The sequence below is a fragment of the Larus michahellis genome, chromosome 15 (genome assembly GCF_964199755.1).
Source record: "Larus michahellis chromosome 15, bLarMic1.1, whole genome shotgun sequence".
In the NCBI taxonomy this organism is placed as follows: Eukaryota; Metazoa; Chordata; class Aves; order Charadriiformes; family Laridae; genus Larus; species Larus michahellis.
Genome location: NC_133910.1, coordinates 12,934,613 through 12,949,952, shown reverse-complemented (window position 1 = coordinate 12,949,952; position 15,340 = coordinate 12,934,613). Strand labels below are relative to the sequence as shown.

At 37.0% G+C, this 15,340-nt stretch overlaps 1 protein-coding gene across 7 annotated transcripts in view; it reads right to left on the bottom strand.

Annotated features, from left to right (window-relative positions):
* The window catches only part of CCDC180 (coiled-coil domain containing 180), a 29,026-nt gene extending 13,984 nt beyond the window's left edge, over window positions 1-15,042 (bottom strand). For 3 of the 7 annotated variants that reach the window (XM_074609024.1, XM_074609021.1, XM_074609027.1), the window contains exons 1-23: window positions 14,702-15,042; window positions 13,940-14,124; window positions 13,026-13,108; window positions 12,380-12,489; window positions 12,155-12,283; window positions 11,854-11,964; window positions 10,804-10,899; window positions 10,384-10,547; window positions 10,028-10,147; window positions 9,274-9,353; window positions 8,503-8,591; window positions 7,862-7,978; window positions 7,034-7,207; window positions 6,382-6,497; window positions 5,213-5,339; window positions 4,747-4,786; window positions 4,402-4,646; window positions 3,585-3,802; window positions 2,929-3,104; window positions 1,630-1,810; window positions 954-1,100; window positions 537-681; window positions 210-326 (exon numbers count right to left, since the gene is read on the bottom strand). In XM_074609024.1, coding sequence (XP_074465125.1) covers window positions 210-326; window positions 537-681; window positions 954-1,100; window positions 1,630-1,810; window positions 2,929-3,104; window positions 3,585-3,802; window positions 4,402-4,646; window positions 4,747-4,786; window positions 5,213-5,339; window positions 6,382-6,497; window positions 7,034-7,207; window positions 7,862-7,978; window positions 8,503-8,591; window positions 9,274-9,353; window positions 10,028-10,147; window positions 10,384-10,547; window positions 10,804-10,899; window positions 11,854-11,964; window positions 12,155-12,283; window positions 12,380-12,489; window positions 13,026-13,108; window positions 13,940-14,124; window positions 14,702-14,770 — 3,039 coding nt within the window. In that variant the 5' untranslated portion in view covers window positions 14,771-15,042. Of the gene's footprint in view, window positions 1-209; window positions 327-536; window positions 682-953; window positions 1,101-1,629; window positions 1,811-2,928; window positions 3,105-3,584; window positions 3,803-4,401; window positions 4,647-4,746; window positions 4,787-5,212; window positions 5,340-6,381; window positions 6,498-7,033; window positions 7,208-7,861; window positions 7,979-8,502; window positions 8,592-9,273; window positions 9,354-10,027; window positions 10,148-10,383; window positions 10,548-10,721; window positions 10,900-11,853; window positions 11,965-12,154; window positions 12,284-12,379; window positions 12,532-13,025; window positions 13,109-13,939; window positions 14,125-14,701 lie in introns of those variants that run through there. The other 4 variants (XM_074609022.1, XM_074609026.1, XM_074609025.1 and 1 more) reach the window with 4 other exon arrangements.
* Between the last annotated feature and the right edge of the window lie 298 nt (window positions 15,043-15,340).

Sequence of the window (15,340 nt, the reverse complement as noted above, 5' to 3'; positions counted from 1 at the left end):
CATGCTGCAAGACCACAGTGTTCCAGCATAGCTGCAGCAGTAGTAAAAACATAGTTTTAAGCTGATAATGACAGAAAGCAGGTTTTGAATGAATATAAAAAGTCACTTAACGTTTATCCACTCCAAATTCAGACAAAAATCTCTTCAATTGAATAAAAGAGAAATTATTATAATTCATTTAAACAAAGTTCTGATGTTTCTGTTTGTACCTCTGATTTGATTTGCACTTGTAGGTTTGTCAAAAATCGTCGGACCTTCTCCATAAAGACTCGATTCATGAAGAGATAACCGAACTTTGCTTCAGACTGGTTGATAAGTTCAGTAGCCTTTAAGAATGCCAGAAACAAGAAACAGTACTAATTGATTTTCACTTTTTAAAACTTAAATAATAGAACTCACCATTTCTACTTATTTTTTCCATCATGTAATTGCCATACAGAACAGCCTTACAGTCACAATCTGGGAGCAGGTTGATTGTAAACGACACCAAGTATGCCAATATAATACATAATTTGAAAGAATAAAACTCTGCACACCTGCTCCAAGCAGCTTGATTCCATTTTCTCCAAATCTGTCTTGATTAAACTCTCAAAAGAGTCAATACGCTTACTTTCTTCCTGAAGACACTTGCTGAAAGACTTTACCTCCTCAGGAGAAAAGTTACCTCCCTCCAAAAATAATCTGAAATCAACAAACAAAGTAAAAGCAATTGGCTATGAGTCTTCCTTTTCTCAAAGACTGTTTTAGCTAAGCAGCTCTAAAACATAGATATCAACACAAATGTGATGAAAACAATTTAATAATTGTGGCTTAAGAATTTATTTTTTTTTTAAATAGCAAACTAGATGAACAACAAAATAAACTTTAATTTTACCGTTCTGCCTATGCAACAAACACTGAAGCCCAGAAACAGTTAACTATTTATAGACAGCCCTCCAATGAAATCTCTATACCTGCAAGCTCTGAGAAAATCCACGTTTGAATCCCTTAATTTTCCTAAAGCTTCCTCCAAATAGTTCCGGTAACTCCTCAGGGAAACATGGATCATTTCCAGATGATTATGTAGCTCTGAGTGCAGATTGCTGCTGAAAGAAACTAACCTAACAGCAAACAATAAAAAGATTGGGAAAACATATAGGAAGAAGCACATATGTTACGATTCAGAGACTGATGGCTGTAAAGACATGAACGAAATCTGAGAACTCGAGAGTATTTTAGTGTTCTGAAAGCAACTGACTGAACTGCGACTGTTGGGATGAATGCTCAGAAGATATCAGCCATCAGTTGAAGCTATTGAAGAGGATCTTTCAAAACCAGTTAGTCAATTGCTATTACTGTGCAGGTTCAGTAAACTGGATAAAATCTAAACAGACGAAACATCTTTTCTACTTTAAGACTGCCAGCACTTTGAAAATATATTAAGATTATCATCCATTCAGTAGTGATTTTAATTTCTTCAGGGAAAGATAAAGGAAACAAAAATTCTTTACATTTTTTAAGTTTCATGAAGCAGTCATCATTGAATAGTAATGACATAAACCAGATTCAGAATCCAATCCACAGACAGAGAGCAATCAGCAGTATTTAACTATGGGAATTCGCAGCCAGCAACACCTGTAGCACACTTACTTCTCAGTCATAGGAGCACTGAGGAAGACAGATTCCATGTCACATATTCGTGAATGTAAGTTTTTGATGATGTTATTTTGCCCATCACAAAATTTGAGAAAATCAGCTCTCTCCTTTTTCAGAGCTTCCACCACCCCAGCGCAGTGGCACTCTAGACGCTCTTTGTGAAGCAACAGTTCCGCTGATAAGAAAAGAAATTTTACCATATGGTCATTATTCCCTGTTGACTGTAGACTATCATGACCACCAGCCAACCTATTATCAGAAGCAGTGGTAAAACAAACCAAGCCAGATCTCAGAGTGGCTAAAACATTAGAAAAAAAAAAAAATCTGGTTCTGTTTCTTTGACTTTTCTCCTGTGTTTGACATATATCCCTGGTAGCTCCTAATCCACTCATGTCACAGATGTCTGTTGTTTGCTCTAAGCCCTCTTTTTCCTTTATTTTTGGTCACTGATGACGCCTCTATTATCTCCCTGTTCTTAGTCTTGTAAGAAAAGCAAAGGTAAAGGAGGTTTTTTTAAATGGAAAATACACTTCTCCCTATTTTTGTGGAAAAAAAAATGATATAATTTTTGGTCTCCCTTCTGGAATGATAGCTGGATAAATCAAGAACTAGCCAATCAACCTCAAGAAAATTGCCAGAAAAGGCACTTGCCCTCTTTGCAGGAAAAGGTGGAATTGAAAAATTATTTTCCTGTTCTCCCAAAAGAGAATTTTTTCGTTTATATGTTAAAGACCAACAAACCTGTCTTAAATAATTTTTTTCCACCAGAAAAACCTGTCATTTCTCATACAAAAAAAAAAGAGTTCTGATTAGTGGCCAATCTGTATCTGCTCCATAATATTTCATACAGCTAAATCCTTCCTCTCCTGTATTCAGAAGCCAAGCCCTTGCATTTTGTCTCTTCCAACACTTGCTAATTCTTTTTCTGCAACACTTTAAAAATTATGTTTTGTACATTGCAAACTCTTGTTAAATAATTTCAAGCTGAATGAGCATTCACAAATATTTGCAGTGGAAAGTGAATGTTCTATATCTTTTACAGTCAAGTCACCGATCAAGGCACTGCTGGATATTTTCCTAACATAACAACACAGAAACCAGTATGAGCTATAGAAAACAAACATCTTTTTAAAATATATGCGTAATGTATTATACTAGGAATTAGTAGAGTCTCAACTGCTTCTTATTGTCCTCTACTACTGAGACAACTAATGCTGAAACAGATTTTGGTCCACTTATGATCATCTCTAAATGAAGATGTGTAACGCTCAGAGTAAAAAAAAAAGTCGGTACCAGCTCTAACGTTGTAGATCTTTATCTCTATGTCCTCCTGCCTTTGTTGATGCAAGTGGAGACGCAGCTGAAGTTCTGAATTCAGCTCTTCTTTCTTGGCAGCTACAATGGCACAGGAGTTGGATAAGGACTCTGGAAACCATTTCTCCAAGTGCTCAAAAAAGCAGAGGCGAATTCTATGATTAAAAAATTAATATTACATTGAGGAACAGTAAGTAATAAATTTGAATTTATTAAATATATTAATTCTAAGAATTTAACTTAGGACTATAGGAAGATACAATTTCATTACCATTTGCACAATACTAGTAGAATTTTTAAGCTGGCTGCATACTACTGAATACCAGGCATTTTACCTTCACGGTTCTGCAGAGAATTTGGGCACATTACTTGCCTTTCTGTAACATGTTTTGTCACTAAATAATTATCTGTAAAATATAAATGTTCTGTAAGAGGTAAATGCTTGTGTGGTACTTTGAGAGCCATGGATGAAAAGCAATATAAAAATATTCTCTTATTTTTATCATTTTAAAAGGAAGAATAACATCAAAATAATTAGATAATTTTTGCATCTTTAGTCTAATATTTCTTCCAAACAGCTGAAATTTGACTATTACCTAAAGGGAAATGAAGAACGTAAACTGTTTTCTACTAACCGTTTCTTCAGCTCTACAAACACGTTTTCTTTGATAAATACATATTTCAGGTACATAGGAAGCGATTCCTTTTTTTCATATTTTGTAAAATAAGTCTCCTGGATGTCAGTCTTTTCTGTCTCTTTAACTCCAAGAACTGTGTAAGTGTTTCCACTAGAAGTGGAGAAGGTCTCAACATCAATTTCAGGGCTTTCTGCCTTGCTGCTGTCAAACACAGCCTAGGAAACAACTGGAAATCATCATCTGTTATCTTTAAAGCTATAAGCATAGAATCAACAGTGCACAAGCTACTGTAGGAACCCTAATGATATTAAGAATAGTGTTCTGGTTCTCAATTTGAACAACATCCATACAGAGAACACGCTTGCAACTCTCAATAGGCAGAGTCATTAAAGTTTTAAGAAGTTTTTTGTATGGTAATAAATTCATGTAACTAAAGACCTGAAAAACTAATACTTAGATAAAAATACAGCTTAAATCATTCACCATGGGTTAAGAACGCTATGATGAATGAAAGAAAGAAAGAAAGGTATTTAAAAAAAAAATATATGGAAAATGTTTTTACAAGGGCAAAATCAGTGCATAAGGAATTGTTCTAAACTGTTTTATACACTCCATTTCCCCATAAAAAGGATTTAAAGCTCTAATAGTCCAGAAATAAATGAAAACAATAGATTCCTGCATACTTTGTGTACAAACTAAATCTAATGTACTTTAAGGAATTTAGACTTAACCTCAGCAAAAAGAAGATCTCCTACGCATCATTATTTTGTGCAAGAATTCTTTCACCTTCCAATTTATTGTCTTGTTCACTTACCTGTGTAAAGCTTACCCCCTGTCCTGGTTGCTCAGTTCCTTCCCTTTCATGAGGAATACTCTCCCGATATTTTTTTTCCTCTGTTTCTTCAGCTTCCTGAGCAAAGATCTCCTCATTCTCAGCTGTGTTTGTTTCTTCATTTTCTTGTTGATGACTATCCATCTTTTGCTTTCCTTCATTTTCTTGCACAATGCTCTCAGCTTGCTGCTCCACCAGATGTTCAGCTTCTGAAGCCTTAACTAGTTCTTTCCAGTTAAAGCAGAGTTTTACTGGTCACAATCCAAAGAAATACAGATTGAAAAACAAAACAAGCAAAAATACCTGTTTGTACCATTGAGGTATTACCTTGATCTTGAAATGTGAATTCTATCTCTCCTTGCAAGTTCTAGAAGAAAAAGAACAACCAAAAACCACATACAATTTGAAAATAAGGATTTGCTTGCTTAGAATAAATTAATATTCCTTCTCAAAATATATGTTTCAATAAGATACGATAGTCTTGAATGGATCACTTTCTAAAGGAGCTATAACACTCAAATTGATTAATGTAATTTTGTTACTTTGCATTTTTCTGTTTAAAAGGCATGGGAATTTGCTGAAATGCTGTTTGTAACAAGGACAGAGTTAAAACTGTGGGACAGAGAAAGGTTTTGTGTTTCCTCCTCTCTATTTCTACCAAAAGTACTTCAGTCCTATGGCTAAAATAATGCTTTAGTTTATATAATCTAAATTCTAAAGCTAATGTAAATTTTCCCAAAAATGAAAAATTAATACACCATTTTAAACCAGAAGTTGTTTGTTCTCTTTATACCTGTTTGAAGATTTCCTTTACGTTAAAATATTGGCTGATGGATATACTATAGGAAATCAATTTCTGCAAAATAGCTTCTGGGTAAGCCATAAGTTTATCCATTAGAACTTGGTTGAATGTCTCATACCTGTCAAATTTAAGGTCACTGTTTAAGAGACTCAAATATATATAGAAATAAAATCAAATATGACTACAGTGTCTTTAAATCCAAATTTAGCTTTTTGACCAATCTCATAAAACCTTTAGGCTAAACATTGCACTATATCTGTTTAGCCTGAATACAATCACATCCTGGCTTGTTAGTAGAGATTAGATCATTACAAATACATAAATGCACAGAAGTTAAGAAATATTCACAATTAAGTATTTCAGATCTTTCATGCTTTCAGTATTTTCACTCACATAAAAGGTGCATTACCTTTGTGTTTTCTTTTAAATCTCTCCTAATGACTATAAAGGCTACTGAATCAATAGCTCTAAACACAGTTACAGCACGAGGTGTGTGCCTCTGACTCTCAGGTCAACACCACTCTTCCACTGTCCCTCCAATCAGACAGACAGAAAAGACCTGCTGGGTGTGAAAATATAACTGCTTCCTCTCTCACTATTTAATCCTCAAACCTTCTGCTACAATCTTCAGCTGAGAGTGGTATGTGCCAATTTTGATGTCATTTTTAAAGATGCAAATGCTTGATCATGGGAAACGCAATAGAAAGATTACCAAAATATAATCTTTGGCTATCTCAAAGTTATTAGTAACTTCTAGTCCTTGCAACTTTGAAAGGGATCAAATCTGGGAGCACAGGTGGTGTGCTTTCTGATTCCTGAGATTCAAGAATCTGAACTACTACTTTTTCCTTCTGAAAATAATTATACTATTGGCATGGGTGACATGTTATACTACATAATAATACTTATCTGGTATCTTTTTAAAATGATACCAGTATTCCTTGGTCTTCCTTAGTTCTACTTCTAAAATGTGTGTATTTTATATATATATATATTTATATATATATATGCTCAATATGGAAATTTTATTTTACTTTCTTACATAAAGTATCAAGCAGTGTTTTTCCACACCTTTACACTACAGCATAAACAAGACCTAAGTAGTACAAGCAACATTCAAATATGCTTTACTTGCTAATTTTGCAGTACAAATCTCATACCTAGCTCTAATGTCATCTAAAGAACAAAGTGCATTCTCCAAATATTTATTCAGCTTTTCTTCAGAGCTCGCTGTTCTCATTTCATCCAAAATTTTAGCCAGATTGTCTTCCATCACCTAAGGCCATATAAAGAGAAACCAGTAAAAATGATTTAGTAATTAATAAAATGCTCCATAACTATTTAGAAAACAAATGATTTAACTATGTACATATATTCTACATCAAAAAAGGAAGCTACCTTACCAAAACTTGTCTATTATGAAGATCTTTCATAGATAATTAACAACATCTTTGACATTGACACCCCAAGTTGCATGATAGATCCATAATATGAGAACTTGACATACAAACAAGATTCTATACCTGCACGGTATCTTATGAGTAATAAAAACTTGCAGACACTTAATACAGAAAATATAATCTTTATCACCATTGCCATATCAAGAATAAGATATGAATGCTCATTAAGTGTCAATCAAGCAGTTCGCAAAAAATGCACCTGACAGGATGAAACTACCCTGTAGAAATTCCAGTATGAATGCCAAAGAATACATTTAAATTTTATACCAGGTTATTTCGAATTCCAGAGTGTTCTCTCCATTAAGAAGCCCTTTCTTTACATCACACCACATCCTAAATTTTATGTTTATACCTGTATTAAATTATGCTGTTTCCATCTGCATTCATCTAATTTCTTCTGAAGTTCACCTTCCTGCTGGGACAGTTTGAGTTGATGGACATCCCAGAGACCCATCACCTCCAGAAAATAGCTGCCCAAGTCTTCACAATTCTGCTCATTGTGTTTAGCCAGCTCCTCAAAGTCTCTCTAAAGAAATACATATAAGTGAAACAGTTATTAATAAACCGTTTGCTGGAAGGTGAAATGAACGCGTAAGGGGACATATGACATGATAAAAGGCTGTCTGGAAGTACAATATCAGTATTCAACACACTCTCTTATATTTAGAGAGGAAAAAATAGTCCAAGTAAGCTGGATAAGAATGCGGATTTTTATTCTAGAAGCTGAGATATAAAAACTTTCATTTATTCTTCTGGTACTGTGAAGCACAGAATTACTACGTTCTGCATCTGCCCTGAATTATGGCGATCTATCGTTTTAGGAACAACTGACCAGTCATTTTCATGTATGGAATCATAAAAGATAGGATTGAAAGAAATTTGGGAGATCATTTAAATCTATCCCTCTGCCTCCAGACAGGATGAGCTATACCTAATTCATCCCTGACAACCTATTATAAATATAAACCAAACAATTAGGAACTGTTACTCCTTGTTACTCCAAACAATTACTCCTTGAATCACACCAAACTTCTTTCATTTGTGGGGAATTTGTCCAGTCACACTATGGACCTCTTTCTAACATGACACCAATAGCCTAAGATGCATATGGCATCTCAGGGAGTATGCAGGAAGAACACACTACTCCCACGAGTAATACAACCAGATGTAATAAACGTACATCCATATGCTCCAGTTCTTCTTCAAACTGACTTTTTAGTTTCTCAGTCAACTGAAGTAACTCAGAACTCACAATTTCTTCAGCTTCTTTTTTTGTGCAAAAGTTCAACAGGTTATTCTAAATGAGAAGAATGCAAAGTTATTGACAGGAACATAACATAACATAAATCGCTGTGTGGCTTTTAGAGAGTATAGCTAAACTTAGGGTTTCTTCTTTTCTTGTGAACGGATAGAGAAAAATTCAGCCTCCTAGATCTCACATTCTGTGAGTAAGCAATACAATTCTATTTGGACACAAAGGAAGAAACTGAAGCAGGGAGGTGGAATTTCTTTCCCAAAATAAGACAGATTCATCACAAAGGCTGAGGGTTCTGACCCCGAGTTGTCTACCTAAATGTGGGACAGTACTCCTTTCATTACTGGTATTTCTTACTGCTTTTACACATTTCAGGTACAAATACCACACCCTACTATGAAGCAAAATGGACAATAAGTTTTCTAACAGAATAAGACAAAGGTTAAAAAGTAATTTCATTCCTTATCTCAATGTTTGGTGGATCCTCAAACCCATATTACTGTGACAACACATTCTATACAGTTACCGACAATCCTTCCAAGATTTCGCAAAGCTGTGATACTAACCATGCATAACTGCATTTCTGCCAAACATTTTTCCAGGCCCCTCTCATACTGGGTGTGTATTTTGATCATGCACTGCACATTGTGGGTATCTGAAGGATATGGAAGAACAGGCCGTTGTAAGCGCAGTGTGAAATGGAAACACGACAGAGGACCTCTGTCTCAGCACATGCATGAGTCTCAGCACAGATGATACCTCCCAGTAGTGTCTTCACACTACCAACCAATAAAATAAGATGTTTTAATACAAATCCTTTTATCATTATGCTTACAAGTAGTGACTTACTTACAATTGCTAGCAACTACCTTGATACTATACAGGCTGCTAACATTAAGAGAGGATGTGCTCTGGAGAAACAGAAGATAGACACACAGGGGGAAGGCACACTACAGGACTCAGAGAAAGGAAGCATCTGAAATACTTCCCCTCTCGTTCTCCAAGAGATAAAAAGGAGTATTTTTGTATGATTGAGAAATGATCTGATTTAAAGTTAACCTTCTATTTTCCCCAGATGAATTCTAACCAAGTCACCTCCTGACTTATCTCACCATGCAAAAATGCTTGCGCTGGCAAAAGGGAGGTGATGCAATAGACAGCTTATTTTGATTGTATCGGTGCTCAAAGCGACTTAGAAGGTACATGGAAACACATGGAACACAGAATACAGCAAACATACACTTTCAAAGCAACCCTCTGGCTCATTACTGCACGGAAAAAAAAAGGAAGAAAGAATTGCTTGAATTCCAGATTGTTTTTCTGATTTCCCATCTTACCTATACTTTTGTTTAAATTCACCAAAGATCTGTACCATTCATTTATGTCAGCTTTCGTGTGTGTTGGAGGCAACAAATCACTACCAAAATAGGAAACAAGAGTCAGATATCTTCAAATATAATGCAGTCACTTCTTAAAGGATAAAATTATGAATCAAAGTAACCATACTACTGTGCTTTATTTTATTTACAGTCATGTCGGCAATGAAAATAAAACAAGATGACTGCTGTTTTTCAAGGCCGCTGTTTACTGACAAGGAACTAGCTGTAATTTATCTTGTTGATACATAGATGGTAAAAGAAAAACTGTAAATATCATAATGCATTGCACACAAACCATCGTCTTGTTGTCAGGATGGACATTCAAACATAGCAGTGTTAGATTTCTAACAAGACTCCTTTCTTAATTTACTATACAAATTAAACTCCCACACAGAAATGATCCCTTGACCAGATCACTAATTTTTACTTACCTACCCATCCTTGTCTGCCCCTTCCTACCACGTTTCAAATGTTAGTATGATTCACTGTTCTGTTCCTGCATTTCTAGCCCTTGATCACCCCCTGTTTAGTGTAATGGTGCGTTGAAAACCAAGAATGCATCTTTTCCATTAAAAGAAGTTTAGGCCCTACCTTATTGCTACATTGTACAATCGCACACTGAAAGGGAGCAAAGTGTATTTTGTAGTCAAGTCCCTCTTAACTCTAGAAAGAATTCTGTTTTCCTTTGTTCTTGTTCTCTCTTTTGTCATACCCAAGGTGCTGCAGAAACTCCAGTCTCCTTTCACTAAGTAAAATCTGTTCTGTTATCATATTTTCCATTTCTGTTTTCACAGTTGGGGGATTCTGTATTTCTTCATTTGCCATAAATTCTCTGTAGGATGGAAGAATACACTGAAATAAATATATGTTTGGGAAAATTTCATATTTGAAATACAAATACAAACTACATTTTATACATACCAGGTAAAAAATGAATGCTAAGTTCTTTTAGCATTTTTGGTTTCATAACAGAAAAATTATGAAATATTACTGCTTATAGAAAACACAAGTGAACACTAGTCACTTTGTGTTATTCATACTCCAAATTATAATTGTAAAATTTCTGACCTGAAAGCGTGAACTAAAGAGTTCTTATGTATGAGCTTCCAGTCCTTGACTCTATCTTGCCATCTCAATCGATGTGATAATTCCCTCTTCATCTCTGATTTCATTAGATTAAAGAACAGCTTGGCAATTGCCCTCTGATTAGCCAACAGTGCTCTGTTAATCAGCTGCATATTAAAAAAAAATAAAACCAGGAATAAAAGCAGCATATAACATGCAAAAAAAATAATTGTCTGTTCTATGTAAAACAAGAGAAAAGGAATACAAGTGATAAATAACACTCTGCAAAACAGAAAACTCTCCTATATTGCAGTGATTGATAGGTAGAAATAATGAATTACATTTGGAAAAAAAGACATTCTGGGAATATTCAGATTGCGATCTTCTCACAGGTAAAACAGACTCTCAAAATAAAAGATTTACCATGGCCTCATCATTCATGAGCCTGTAAACGTCAGCTGACAAGAAGAAGGAAATTCCCTCCAGTTTCACAGTATACTTCCTCAGTACATCTGTTATCTGTGCAATAAAAGAATACAGAAAAAAAATAAATCTGTATAACTCAAACGCCAGTTTCCCAAGTTAAGCAACGATATGAAGAAGACAATTTTTTTCCATTACAATAAATTCAACTGGCTGATAGACAGATTGAGAAATTAATTTTAAAATACCTATCTTAAATACTGAATTTTTAATCATTCATAAAAATAGTAACTAAAATATTCCGTTTGGTTACTACTCGACTGATTTCTCTTTAATGATAATAGAGGGCTCCTCAGGCTGCAATCTGAATTTAAAAATCAAAACAATTTCCTTTCAGATATCTGCAGTGAATCCACCAGTGGTTGTTTTAAGCAGACACAAAATTTAAGCAAGTGTGTTCATCTCTGGTGTATTCATAACTAATCAAAGGGAGAAGTTACTGGTGATGCTGTTGGACGTTACAAAGAGAGGACAAACTGACACAGGTATAACAGACAGCTTCAGCTTTTGTTTGCCTACAAGGACAAAGCAGCAAGGACTTTCTTACGGACTATCCATTTATTCACCCAAACATTTACTGTGATGTCCAATGACTTTTACAGGTCAGGCTGAACCCTACATAACTGCAGCATCTCTGCTATGGATACGCAGCCTAGCCAAACTAAAATTAGCTAAGGCACATCTGTGCACGTTCTCAGCTGCAGAATAGGTATGTCCCAACAAAATAACACTAGATCTGTTGACAGTTTGACCTAAATAACCCTGCAGGAGAATAAAAGCAGATCACATATTCTTTGTGTCTTTATTATAGGTAATTATGGAAGAAACAAACACCTTGTAACTGGAAAAGACAGTAATCACCTACACAACAGAAATCCTGGCAGACCTCTTTGACTCCTGTGGAAACTAGCCTCTCTTTGCTCTGCATCCAGCATTACGAGCAAATAATAATCTTATGCTTAATTAACACCTATTAAAACTGCAGCTCACTTTATCAGCTCGACTCCATTCAACCTTTTTTAAGGATTCATCCATTTCCCTAATCCAGTTCCTTCTGGTCAAGGATTCCTGATGGATGACGTTCCACAGTTCTTTCAAATCCTGCAAGAAGGATTTACTCTCAATCTCACTGAAAAGTAATGTCAAAAAGACCCACAAACAAACAAAAAAAACCCCACCCCAAAACCAAATAAGCATTTATATCTTAAAACTACAGCAAGACATCAGAAGCTATGTTATGCAGGCCAGGTACAAATAACTGAAGATGAGACAATGGCATGGGCTGCCTTACTTCAATCAAGAAACCTTCCAGAGTAGCATCGAACTCAATCTTTTTAAATAGAAGTTCAATTTTTCTATCAGATTCCATCAGTTTTGTCAGAAGGAATTTTCCAGGCTCCAAAACAAAGGGCTCCAGCTCCTAAAAAGGTACAGAGGTCAGTCTGATCTTTTGAGTATTAGGCCCTGACCTTAATATAGCACTCTAGGCTACCTGGATTACAAAATCCAGCCTTACCCTGGCAATGCAGGCAAGCTCACGATACATTGTGGTTAGTGCTTCATCGTGACGGCCTCGCCGGTGTTCTGACAGGCATTCCAAGATATTACTGCTTGTTTCCTCAGGAACTGCCACGAAAGAAATGAGGATGATGTAGCTTGGAACTGTTGCTGCAGAATACATAACGCATGCACAATGAATCACTAAATCCACACTCTGACCCCTGCAGTTTGTGCGGTTATTACAGTGCACGACAGCTTTCCTGGGGAAAGGAAACCTATGCAAATGTAGGTTAAAAATAGTAAAGCATATTTTAAAATTTCCTTTGATTTTAGTAATTTGTGATTTTCAGAAGGATAAAAGCTTGGAAGCTATGAATTAAGTTCAAGTATGATGCAAAAAATTGCAACTTCCAAGAATGAGATCTGCTTACATCGTAACTGGAATTTACCATCTAAACACGAACTGTGATTGATTGCCAATTTTACAACCATTTTTTCTATGCGTAGACTCTTCAACTTCAAAATTACCTACAAATCATCAAAAATGTGTCAGGTCACTTCTGCGCTTGATCTCATACCTTGGTCAGCTAAAACCATTATAAGAATGGTGGCTCCTAAGAATGCAAATTAAAATATTGGACATTAAAGGAAATAATTTTTACCAACAAAATCAGGTAGGGCTCTGACTTCCTCAGCTGCATTTACATCTACACCTTTCCAAGCCTTTTGAAATGTTGTGGCTTCTCTGAAACCCAAAGAGAATAAAGCTTTGATTTGTACTAAATAGGAAAGAGGAGAGACTTGCAATGGATATGATATTCAATTTAATTAACAAAACGTAACATTTAAGTGAACATAAGGATCATTCTAACTTCAAAGAATATGATTCAAAGAATCAATGTTGCTACTTCTGAAACGAATTGAACTGAGTAATTATCTAGCCTGGGTTGATCACAACCTCAAATCTGTTATGATGGCACAAAAGAAATAAATGCTAGATTAAATACATGTAAACTACAAAGACACACATATTATCTCTAAAAGGTATAAAACTCTATGAAGTGTTAAATCAGAACTAGCAAGAAATGCGGAGTTCACCTCTATCTGCCCGCTGCTCTTCCCATCTGCTGGGCACTGTGTTTCTACTTGGGAGAAGCGAGAATAATGGTGTTGTCATCCAGCAGAAGTGTTAGAGTGAAAAGGATGGACACACTAATTTCTTTTCTTGCTCATTACATAATCGTTACTGTATCACCATGTAAACCATTAACATAGTTTAAAATATAGGTCAAAAACATGTATCGGAATGGGCTTATATCTAGATTGCGTTGAATAAAAAAAGACATAAAAAGAAAAGCCATACAATATGCATGCCATTGCAAATATTGGCTTGTTAATCTGCACTTTAACAGGCCGCACCTCATTATGCTCAATTTACATCTGGCAAGGAGACGGTCTATTACAAATCAGTGCTCTGACCAAGAATTCAGGAGTGTCTAGCTCCCAGTTCAAATCTTACAACTTCATAGCTATAGTCATGAACATATAATTGAGGTTTTACGCTTCTGTTCTCTACCTGTACAGTGGTGGCTTTTCTGTGGAGTCACTGTAGGGAGTTCTTTCAACCCGCCTCTGCTGGTAACATGGTAGTAGCTCGGCATCAGTAGAAATTTCTGAATCCCTAACCAAAGCGAGCCTTTCACTCTTTGTAGAAAACCTAGTCTTGTTCCTTACTTCATCCAAAGAGCGCACTAAACGAACCTTCAAAGAACCGTAATCAAAATGGTTAGAATTGTTTCCAACATACTGAACAGAGAATAATAAGAAAATAATTGAGAGAAACTGCTGGGGAAAGGCGGCAGAAGAGAAAGATAAAATAACGAACACTGCTTGGCAAGTGCATAACAATTTTCATCCAAGGCTGTTTTCAAAGTGAGAAAAAAAAAATCCCTTTCCTCAGAAAGGAAAATTGAAGAGAACAGGACTTTGTGCCTTGCTTATGGTTACAAGGAAAGTCAACAGCAGAGGGAGAAATGCCTGAATCTGGCTTATTACGCCTAAGTTATTTTCTACTACTGGGTTGTAATTATAATCATTCTGCTTTCAGTTAATATATCCCGATACACAATAAAGACACAGGAACACCCACAGATGTATTGGAAAGCATATGCTGAAGATCACACAATTATTTTCTAGTAAAACAAACAAAAACCAGAAAGGTTGCAACTGACCTCTGGTTTCAGGTCACCACTTTAACAACCAGCAAACAGCTGACCAACAAAATTAACTCATTTGGCTTTTACTCGTTGTTTTTTTGTGTTTTTTTTTTTTCTTTTACCTCATCCTCAGAGATCTGTTTGTAGACTTTCCCTCTGGGAAGGAGGCGCACAGCCCCCGCCCGCCGCATGCCGCCCAGGCCCGGTCCCAGCAGAACTGCAGTTTACGAGCCGGGGGCCAAGGGGAGACGAAACGTTTCAGTTCGGCAAAGTTCTCCTCCCGGAGGGCGACACTGCGCGCCTACCGCGTGGCTCCCACTCTCCGCTAACGCTACCGCAGGCGAAGCGTTCGGGTAATTTAAAAAATAGGTACGTGACGATTTACCGGCGCCCCCGCGTCCCCTCAGGGCAGCCGAGGTGGGCCCGGGCCGCGCTCACCTCAGCCGCGCGCCCGCCGCGCAGCAACCGACGAGGGGGTGTGACGTCGCCATGGCAGCGCGGGGGGGCGGGGCCTAGGTGCGCCACGCCCCCCCCCCCCCCCCCCCCCCCCCCGGCTGCAGCCTTTGCAGCGCAACGGCGGGGATTGCGCCCCTCTGGGGAGCGCCCCCTGCAGCGCTGCCTCCAGCCCCGGGGCACCAACAGCAGAGGGACACGGAGCTGTTGGAGCGGGGCCAGGGGAGGCCCCAGAGATGCTGGGAGGGCTGGAGCCCCTCTGCTGTGGGTTCAGCCTGGAGAAGAGAAGGCTCCGGGGAGACCTTCCA